This window comes from Garra rufa, chromosome 23 (assembly GCF_049309525.1).
Source record: "Garra rufa chromosome 23, GarRuf1.0, whole genome shotgun sequence".
NCBI lineage: Eukaryota > Metazoa > Chordata > Actinopteri > Cypriniformes > Cyprinidae > Garra > Garra rufa.
The window spans coordinates 3544517-3556532 of record NC_133383.1 but is presented as its reverse complement, the minus strand read 5'-3'; the positions used below and the strand labels follow the sequence as shown (position 1 = coordinate 3556532).

The following is a 12016-nucleotide window of genomic DNA, read 5'->3' as shown; positions in this document are numbered from 1 at the left end:
GCAAAGACTTATATTGTTAGAAAAGATTTATATTTTGAATAAACGCTGTTCTTTTTAACTTGTTATTCATCAAAGAATCCTCAAAGTATTACAGGTTTCAAAAAAGTATTTGGTAGCAGAACTGTTGCCAACATTGATTGATTGAAGTTTTGAATACACACATTTGTTTTTATTCATTATATTTGTTTTATTTTCTTTATTATTATTATTATTATTATTATTATTATTATTATTATTATTATTACATATTTAAAATTCTTTCCTTGTGTTATTTTTTTAAATTATTTTCATTTATAATAATAATAGTAGTAGTAGTAGTAGTATTATATTTAAAATATTCACTGATTTATCATTGTTATGATTACATTTAAAATTTGTACATTATTTTTTACATGTGTAGATACTTAAACCTCATCCAAACAAACAAAAGCCTTTGGTTTGCAAGTTTCCTGTGATCATTTCATTGTTGTTGTTATATTTTATTTATTTTTTTAATTAATTTTTATTTTTTCTATTTTTTCCAGCTACAATTTCCCGAACAGGCACACTAATGCCACGAAGAGCCAAGGTATAACCAAGATTTTTTTCATTTTTTGACATAACCAGATTAGTTTGAGTGCCTGTTAAAACATATGTTGTGGTATTTCCCAGAGACCTGAATATGCTGGTGTTTTAACAAACAGTATTTATAGCCGTACAAATGACAAATTAGTCTCACTTGTGAGAAGCAGATAACGATCACAATATGCAGCGTTTCACACATGACCCTGTGTGCATTTTAATTTTAGTTACAAGTTGCAGATGACAACTTTAACTCAACCAGGAAGCAGTCCGTCGGTGCACAATTTAAGGTAAATATTTTGCTTCTAAATAATCGTAGGTATGTTTTTATGTGTTTATTTAATGCACCAGATTAATCAAATGCATGCAAAAAGGTAATAGAATTCTGAGATGAATACTCAAAGTTACGAAATATAAACTGAAATTCTGAGATATAGAATTGTGAGGATTCTGCTATTATAAATTGAGTTATAATTCCAAGATATAAACTCAGAATTGTGAGATTTAAATTGGATATATTCAAAAGAGAAATTTAGAAGTTAAAGTTTTATGAGTTTAAAACTTTTTTTTTTCTGTGGTAATCCTCCATATTTGTACCCTTCGAAAACTAGAAATAAAAAAGATATAAATTTAAAATGGAAAAAAACCTAAATTTACAATTTTGAAATATAAACTCAGAATTCCTCAGATATAAATAAGATATACATTTAGAATTCTGAGATTAAAAATTCACAATGGCAAGAATTCTGAGATATGAACTCTTGAGATAGAATTCCGATATATATAAACTCAGAATTTTGAGAGATGAATTAAATATAAATAAGATATAATATTTAGAATTGCAAGCTATACATTTAAAATTCATAATATGAATATATCTTTTTTTTATTATTATTTGTTACGAGATATAGACATAAGCTCAGAATTCTGATATACAAACTCTGAGATGGAATTCCTGAGATTTATACTGAGAATCACCAGATATAAACTCGAAATTCTGAGATATAAATTCACAATTGCAAGAATTCTGAGATATAAACTCTAAGATAGAATTATGTGATATAAACTGGAAATAAAAAAGAGATACATTTAGAATAAAAAATCTAAATTTAGAATTTTGAGAAATAAACTCAGAATTCCGAGATATAAATAATTTAAATTTAGAGTTCTGAGATATAGACTCAGAATTCCAATATATGAACAGAATTGCAAGACATGAGCTCAGAATTCTGATATTTAAACTCAGAACTGCAAGATATAGCAAATCTGAGAAGATAAGTCAGAATTGTGAGATATTAATTTGCACTTCTGGGTTTATACCTCACAGTTCTGATAAGACTTTTCTGAAAGTGTGAGATAAAATGACCTTTATTTACTTGCCTTTTTTTTTATTCTGTGGTGGAAACATATTTCCATATCTGTCACCCCATAATGAAGATAAATGATCATTTCAGAAAGTCCAATTCTTGGACCATTTCAGATCTTTTGCATTGTGATTTTCATGATGATAAAGCTCTGACAGTCACTTGTGTGTTTGCCCCGGCCTGCGCTTATTGTCTGTATGTTGTTTTCCGCACAGCATTCTCTGGCTGTCCTCATGGAGAAGATGTTTGCGGCTGGTCCGCACTTTGTCCGGTGCATCAAACCCAACCGGAGCAAGCAGCCTGATCAGCTGGACAGTAAACTGGTGATGGATCAGGTGGGTTAAACTGAGTCACTTCAGTATGTGTGGCGTTTGGCCCTGTGTGTGGCCTCTTTATATTTTCCACAGTGGAGCCAAATGCACTCTCAGTTTTTCCTGCCCTCCGGTGCAGTCTGAGCTCCATGAGCTGTACTTAAAATCTGGAAGCCTTTTAGTGTTGTTATGATGGAGCTCAATATAAATCCCTCTAAACAGAAAACCGGCAGCTCCTGTATCATTAAAGGCCAATGTGGACTAAACACTGTATTAAGCAATTAACTCATTTAAGCTCGTTTAAAATGACGCATTTATTTGAACTGTTTGATTAGTTAAAAGTAGATGTCAAATATCTCAGCATTATATTAGGGTTCTTCTTAGTAGTTGCTCAAGTGTTCTGGATGGTTAGTAATTAGTAGTAGGTATTAACCACTGACCAGCTTTGTTTTCTGTTGTCAAAGAACATCAGATCTCTGTCAGATCGGTTCATCCTGTTCAAATGACGTCATTAGTTTTTTTTATCCTGCAGGTATGTTTACACATAAACTGCTTTTGAGTCACGTGGTCAGATGATGCACAGCCTTGGAATGTACAGTTCCTTTCAGTACAGCAGCAGTACAGTAAAAAAAGACAATGCTGACACCTGCTGGAAATGTGTGGTAGTGCAGTTTGCAGCCTATGAGAATCATTGATATTATATAGCATATAATGCAAAATAAATTATTTTTGCATTTGTATTTTAGTATATAAAACGTAATATATATATATATATTAAATATGTAATACATATTTTCATTATTAAATATTGTTTATGTATATTTATTATATGTATTAGTGTATATTAAAATATATATTTTTATATATAATTATATGTAATTATTATTAATTTAATTTATTGTGTATATATACAAATTAATAATATTATATATTTATTTTTTGTATATATTTTATTATAATTTATATTAACAAGATATATATTTCATATGTAATTATGTATATAATATTTCTATATGATATGCATATTCTATAAATATTCTATAGACTATTCAGATTTTATTTATTTAATAATAATAATAATTATTATTATTATTATTATTTTTAAATTAACAGACATTTTAATATAAAATAAAATATATTTTAATATATAAAATATTTTTTATTCTAATTGATATTAACATAAGATATATAATTCATATATAATAATGTGTATAGATATAATTAATATTATTCATTTGTATATTTTAATATATTTTATTATTTATATTAACAAGATATTTAATATGTAATTATGTATATAATATTTCTATATGATATGCATATTCTATAAATATTCTATAGACTATTCAGATTTATTTATTTAATATTTTTTTTAATTAACAGACATTTTAATATAAAATATAATATATTTTAATATATAAATAAAATATTTTTTATTCTAACTGATATTAACATTAGATATATATTTCATATATAATTATATAATATTAATTTGTATATTATTTTTTTATATATTTTATTATAATTTATATTAACAAGATATATGTTATATATGTAATTATGCATATAATATTTCTATATGATATGCATATTCTATAGACAAATCAGTTTGTTAATTATTTAATAATACTTAATATTATTTTTAAATGAAATGTAACTCACAAGTTGGATAAAAAACCTTTATGATACTTTGCCATTTTTAATAGCATATTGGATATTGTAAGTTATTTTTAAGCTTCGCAGTAAAAAAAACATTCACTTCTGTTGCAAAATGAAGCTCTTGACATTCTACCTAAGATTTCATTGTGTTTCATGGATGGACGAAAGTTTTATGTACTGGGTTTGGGACACCATGAGAATGACTTACCACTTTAAAAGTGACTTAAAATGTCACTTTATGTAATCTCAGTTGTCCAGTCCATCATATTCATGTTCTTATTGTGTTTCTCCATGGTCTAGTTAAGATACAACGGCCTGATGGAAACCATCCGAATCCGGCGAGACGGTTTCTCGTGGCGTCCGACGTTCAGAGAGTTTGCAGAGAGGTTCGTGTGCAGGCAGGAAAACTGACATTTATGAGTTGATAATATCAGATTCCCTGCAGCGTGACTCATATTTCTGTCCTGTAGGTACAACATTTTGCTGCTGAAACCGGATCTCCCGCTGGACAAAAGCAGGTCTGAACAACAGATACATCAGTGTTGTGTTAAAATCATGTGCACAAAGAACTGCAGAAACAAAAAATCCCACCCAGATGGATTATAATAGGCTATAGTTAAAAATAAAGTACTGTTATTAAATATAATAATAGTACATTAGACAATTTGTTCACTCACATGAGTTGGATAAGCTCCATATTTATTTGGGTTATTAAAAATGATTGTTTTGTTTTGTTTTCTGTTGTTGTTTTCAGTTGCATGTCGATCCTGAACAACACTGAACTCTCTGGTTGGAAATGCGGGTAAGTCTGAACATGTTTGAACCCGTTTAGTCAATTAAATTAAGTAATATGCATTATTAGTGGTATTTGAGGCATGCATTATCGTTTTAATTGTTCACATGCTGGTTTATTGATTTGAACAAACCCATAACCGCTTGCATTTTCATTTGGAAAATAAATGTCCTGTCATAAATAACTAATTAATATTGTAATACATATATAAATACACTGTGTGTGTGTGTGTGTGTATTATGTGTTAATATATGCAATATATAAATTTTTTATTATTTAAAAAAATTTAAATAATGTGAGAAATCTTTCACAGTTTTATAAATTTTCACAGTGTAAAATAAACGTAAATGTAGACATTATTAAAATTTAATAATAACAACATAACAAAATATAATAAATATACATGTACTATTTTATTAATAAATTGTTTTAAAATTTTATTTTACATATATTACATATATTAATTTTACAATATTTATAATATTTTTACATTACGAATAAATGTATTATGTAATTTAATTCTATTTTATAAATATTTATGATAAATATACATGAATTAGCTATTTTATAATTTATTAAAATAATGTGAAAATGTGTGCAATATATCATGTTTACTTTATTTCTTAATTATTTTTTAAATTGTATATAAATGTATTTACATTCTATATTATAAATTAAATTAAAATATAAACTAGATAATATAAAATATATTTATACATAACGTAACAAATAAGTATTATTTATTAAATGTGTATTGCATAATAAATATGCATTAACTTTTATTATTTATTAAATTATTTAAAAATGTATGTGTGCAATATTATATAATTAAATTTCACATTATTTTAAAATTGTATAACTGTATTTACATTTTATATTTTAAATTATTTTAATTATTAATTAATTTAAAATATAAATTTAATTTAGAATATAAGTAATAAACACATTTATACATAATGTAAAATTTAAATGTATGTAATATTTATCACGCAGACAATGATTTTTTTTAAATGATTAACACTTTTTTAAAAATTTTATAAATTATAAATTGTTAATTTATGTATATTATAAAAATACATAAATTATTTAAAATATAAACTAAATTTAAATATTCAATATGAATTTATATATATAAATTTCACATTATTTTAAAATTGTATATAAATGTATTTACATTTTAATTTAATTTATATTTTAATTAATTAAATTAAAATATAAATGTAATTTAAAATATAATAATAAATTAATTAAATAATTATAAAAAAGGTAATTTATGTATGTTATGCAATACACATATTTAATAATAATATATTACAATAAAAATAGAGTTAAAATATAAATTAAATTATAAATAAGTAAATTTATACATAATGCAAAAATTAAACGTATTACACACGCTTTTAAAAAAAATTATAGTGTATGTATATTATAAAATACACATAGTGACACATTAAATTAAAATATTAAATTATATATATAAATTTCACATTATTTATTAAAAAAATTATGTATAAATGTATTTACATTTTTATTTTAATTATATTTAATTATATTTTAATTTTAATTATTTAATTATAAATTTAAAATATACATTTTATTGAAAATATAAGTAATAAATTAATTAAATTATAAAATAGTTAATTTCTGTATATTATGCAATATGCATATTATTTAATAAATAATATGATAAAAATAAAATTAAAATTAAAATATAAAGTACATTTATACATAATGTCAAAAATAAATCATGTAAAATTTTAACTTGCTGTATTTATTACACTTTAAAAAAATAATTTATTTATTATGCAATACACATTTAATAAATTAAAATCTAAAATATAAAAAAAGTACATAACGTAACAAATGTAACATTTAAATATGTAATTTTATAGTTATGTACATTTATATATTTTTAACATTTTTAAAACATTATTTAATACAACATTATATAATATTTAATATTTATTGAATAATAAAAAAAACAATTATCTACTTGCCCTCCTGACGTTATATGCTGCATTATCCATAAAATGTTAAATCTAGATTTCGTAAGTCCTGTCAGGATATTAGGTTTGTCAAATATTTCACAGGATCTAACATGCTTTCATTACATTTGACGTGGCTTGAACATTAGGTGATAAAATAATATGAGCCGATAAATTAGATACTTTAATGCCTAAGATAACATTGACATCAAGCAAGTCACAGCAGTTTCCCTGTGCTGCTCTTTCAGGTCGTCCCGGTTGTTTTTCAAGTACTGGCACCAGGAGGAATTGGCCCGTCAGCTGGAGCGACTGGGACGAGCGGCACTTGTCATTCAGAAGAGTGAGGAGCAATTATACTTGTTTGTTTATCCATCAAAAAAGAGCATATTCAATACAGATGAACTCACATGGCTGCACATGAAAGCTCTTGGCTCAGAGTTTGACTGTTTTATAGCAGCCTGACTCATAAACACTCATGAGAACAAGTTCAGACATGAACTCAGATGTTCCAGGTCTTTACCTGGATATGTCACTAATGTACTAATGCAAATAATGGCACAGAATGAACAAGACGACCTTATAAAATGTCTTCTGTTCTTGCCATTTTTTTCCCCCTCCTGACATTCACTCATAATGTTGATGTTTGTTTCATCAAAGGTTAAAATGCCTGATTTCCATGACTGTTTTCCATCCTCTGACCATTAGTTAGAGTTATACAGGCTGTATTTGCGACTGTGCCTTTAAGACTTTTGTATGTAAGACCTGTTATAATAACCGCTCATAGTGGTGTAGTTCACATTATTGTTGGTCTTTAGAATGGGTGAAGTTGCAAAATACTGCTACTTTTAAACAGTAAGATTTTTGTTTTTTTTAAAGACGTCTCTTTTGCTCACCAAGCCTGCATGCATTTGATCCAAAATACAGCGAAACAGTAAAATTATAAAATATTTTTACTAATTAAAATAACTGCTTGTTTTTTGAATATATTTTAAAATTTAATTTATTTCTGTGATCAAAGCTGAATTTTCAGCATCATTAGTTCAGTCTTCACATCTTCCTTCAGAAATCATTTTAATATTCTGATTTGCTGTTCTAGAGACAATTTTTTATTATTATTCTGATTTTTTAAATTTAAAATGTGAAATTTAGAATTTGAATTTTTTTTGAAGTTTTAGAAAAAATCTGAAAAAAAAAAAATGTATCAAGGTTTACATGAAATATGAAGCATAACCTGAAAATTTAGCTTTGATCACAGGAATATATTACATTTATTTTAAATTGTAAAAATATTCCATAATATTATTACTGTGCTTCTGATCAAATAAATGCATCATTAAATATTAAATAAATATGGGAGGTTTATATAAATAGTTTATATAAATACTTATTTACACTACCTGTCAAAAGATTTGAATAGTAAGGTTTTTAATGTGTGTTTTTTTTTTTTTTGTAAGAAGTCTCTTCTGCTCACCAAGGGTTGTGGAAATTAATACTTTTATTTAGAAAGGATGCTTTAAATTGATGAAGACATTTATAATGTTACAAAAGATTTCTATTTTAGATAAATGCTGCTCTTCTGAACTGTCTTCATCAAAGAAACCTGAATACATTCTACTTTACTTTTTTAACATTTGTAACACTGTACATATGTTTCTTGAGCAGCAAATCAGAATATTAGAATGATTTCTGAAAGATCATGTGACACTGAAGACTGGAGTAAAGATGCTGAAAATTCAGCTTTGATCACAGAAATAAATTACATTTCAAAATATATTCAAATAGAAAAATTATAAAAAATATTTCAAAATGTTAGTTTTTTCTGTACTTTGGATCAAATAAATGCATTTATTTGTAAAAACAGTAAAATTGTGGAATATTTTTACTATTTTTCTATTTTAATAGATTTTAAAATGTAATTTATTCCTGTGATCAAAGCTGAATTTTCAGGTTGTGCTGCTTCATTTTTTTTAATACAAACCGTGATGCATTTTTTTTCCAGAATTTTTTTTATGAGTATAAAGTTCGAAATAACCGCATTTATTTAAAATGGAAATCTTTCGTAATTTTATAAATGTCACTTTTGATCAATTTAATGTGTACCTGAGGAATAAAATAATTACATTTTAAATGGAGGTAAATTAAATTAAGAAATAACTTATTTTTAAATAATTGATTTTAATTTAAACTTAAATGTAATAAATTTAATTATGATTTATTAAATTAAATTACATAGCATTTTTTTTTAAAAAGCAGCATAACCGTTTTCACGGTGGATAATAATCAGAAATATTTCTTAAACAGCAAATCAGCATCTTAGAATGATTTCTGAAGGATCATGTGACACTGAAGACTGGAGTAAAGATGCTGAAAAGTCAGCTTTGATCACAGAAATAAATTTCACTTTAAAATATATTCAAATAGAAAGCACTTATTTTAAATTGTAAAAATATTTCAACATTTTTCTAATTTTACCGTGTCTTTGATCAAATAAATGCAGTCTTGGTGAGCAGAAAAGACAACAAAAAATAAAAAATTCTGACCTTTTGAGCAATGTGTATTTTTCACATGGCCTCAAATTGAATTCAGCCTCAAGTATATTACTGTAAACATGTAAAAAATAGAATACAAAGATGAAGAGCCTGCACACATGCTATGCGAAAGTTGTTTTAATAATAAATATTTTTGATACTTTTGGAGCTTAGGTGTTGCCGACTTTATATTCTATTTTTTACTTGTTGCTTTTTAGTCGAGCACCCTTTTGAGACTGATGTGCGTGCTTTTGTTTCATTTTTCTATTACTGTAAACATGAAATACTTCACTGCATTTCTCATGTAGATTTCCGTGCTCGTGTCTGCCGGAGGAGGTATCTCTTTCTGTTGGCGGAGATACGGCGACAGCGTCAGGCTCAGCGAGAGAGAGAGGAGCATGAGGAGGAGGAGAGGATGAGACAGCAGCTGGAGGAGGAGAGGAAGAGGCGTCTGCAATTGGAGCAGGAGAACCTGCGTAAGGACTGTCCTCTGTTCACAGCAGCATCAGTGCTGATGGCAGTGGCTTGTGTTAAAGTCTTGTGTGTTTATAGGACCGGCGTCTCCACCGGTGCCCCTGCCAAGAAAGAAGAAGCCGGAGCCCAGGCCGCGATCGGTGCTGAGCGTCGTCCCGAAAGCAGAGCATTTGGCACCTGTTCCTCGGCCACGGAGCAAACTGTTTGAGGTGTGACATCAGTTACTTATCCAGTCAAATATTACAGCTGCGTTTATGAGATTATCTCCTCAACCTAGCAATTTAAAGGCTGTTTATGAGCCAAGTCAGTATTAGAGCTCGAACGTGTTTCACAACCCCCTAACCTTTCATCAACATCATTCAATCATTCATATAAAACATAGTTTTATTATAAATGGTATTATTAATGTCAACATTTATATTATTAATAATAATAAATACTTTCACCCAAATAATAAATATATAAAATGTTTTGTATAAATCAATACATTTGTCCAAATTATAAAAAAAATTTAGAGTATAAATTTAATAGAAAATTAGTATAAATTTATATCATTATATTATTTTGTTGTTGTTGTTATTAGTACTATTATTAATTATTATAAACTTATTACATATATAATATATTATAAAAAATATGATATTAATAACTATGCTAATTTTATTTTGTATAAATCAATACATTTGTCCAAATTATAAATTTATTAGAATAAATTTATATCATTATATTATTTGTTGTTATTATTAGTACTATTATTAATTATTATATTATAATTTAAACATATTACATATATATTATAAAAAATGATATTAATAATTATGCTAGTTTTATTCATATAAAATGTTTTGTATAAATCAATACATTTGTCCAAATTATAAAAAAATAATTAAAAATTGTATATCATTATATTATTTTTTGTTATTATTATTACTATTATTAATTATTATATTGTCATTTAAACATTATATATAATTAAAAAAATATTATTAATAATTATGCTATAATGTTTTATTCATATAAAATGTTTTGTATAAATCAATACATTTGTCCAAATTATAAAAAAAAGAATTAAAAATTGTATATCATTATATTATTTTTTGTTATTATTATTACTATTATTATTATATTGTCATTTAAACATTATATATATAATTAAAAAAAATATTAATAATTAAGCTATAATGTTTTATTCATATAAAATGTTTTGTATAAATCAATACATTTATCCAAATAATAAAAAGTATAATTAGAAAAGTTTTATATCATTATACTATTTATTATTATTATTATTATTATTACTATTATTAATTATTATTTAATATTATTATTATTATTATTATTATATATATTAAAACTATTATATTATGAATAATTATGCTATAATGTTTTATTCATATAACATGTTTTGTATAAATCAATACATTTGTCCAAATAATAAAAAAATAATTTTATATCATTATTATTTTGTTATTTTTATTACTATTAATTATTATTATAATTTAAAAAATATTATTATTAATATTGTAATGTTTTATTCATATGAACATTTTTTTGTATGTGTACCATTTATTATTAGTGTTATTTTAAATAGTCACATGTATAGTAAAACAGTAAATTAATACAAATAATAAAATACAAGATGATATATTGACAAATGATATTATTATTATTATTATTATTTTTTTTTTTATTAAGAGTAATGTTATATTTTATTAATGCTAAAAAATTTTTGCTTACTATTTCTTATTGGTTTTATTAGAAATAGACACATTTATATTAATGTTTATCCAAATAAAATAATAATACTAATAAAGTTTTGTTGTTATGGTATTAAAAATATTATATTATTGTCAATAATAAATTAATAATATTTTATTCATATAAAATGTTTTGTATGTTTACCTTTTTTATTATTATTAGTGTTATTATAAATAAGTCATATTAATAAATGGTTATGCAAATAAAATAATAATAACAATATTATTGTTGGATGATGATTATTATTATTAGTAGTAGTAGTAGTAGTAGTAGTAGTAGTAAATCATGATGATGATGATATTAAAAAAATTAGATATTAGTATTAATGTGTAATATTGTATTGATATAAAAATGTTTTTTGTTTACTGTTTATTATTATTAGTGTTATTATAAATAGTCACATTTATATCAATAATAGTAAAGTACAATAATACAAATAATCAAATATATGTGATGAGATAATGATGATGCATTGGAAATGATTATATTATTAATAATAATGTTATTAGATTTTATTCATGCTAAACTTTTTGGTATGTTTACTATTTATTATTGGTATATATATAATGGTATAGAATAAAAT

The 12016-nt window shown here is 24.4% G+C and overlaps 1 protein-coding gene across 1 annotated transcript in view; it reads left to right on the top strand.

Moving 5' to 3' along the window:
* LOC141299338 (myosin-IIIb) overlaps nucleotides 1-12016 on the top strand; it is a 71807-nt gene that overhangs the window by 45889 nt on the left and 13902 nt on the right. The window contains exons 16-24 of the mRNA XM_073829693.1: nucleotides 525-568; nucleotides 789-851; nucleotides 2141-2260; nucleotides 4196-4281; nucleotides 4366-4413; nucleotides 4650-4697; nucleotides 6922-7013; nucleotides 9510-9677; nucleotides 9754-9884. Coding sequence (XP_073685794.1) covers nucleotides 525-568; nucleotides 789-851; nucleotides 2141-2260; nucleotides 4196-4281; nucleotides 4366-4413; nucleotides 4650-4697; nucleotides 6922-7013; nucleotides 9510-9677; nucleotides 9754-9884 — 800 coding nt within the window. The remainder of the gene's footprint in view (nucleotides 1-524; nucleotides 569-788; nucleotides 852-2140; nucleotides 2261-4195; nucleotides 4282-4365; nucleotides 4414-4649; nucleotides 4698-6921; nucleotides 7014-9509; nucleotides 9678-9753; nucleotides 9885-12016) is intronic.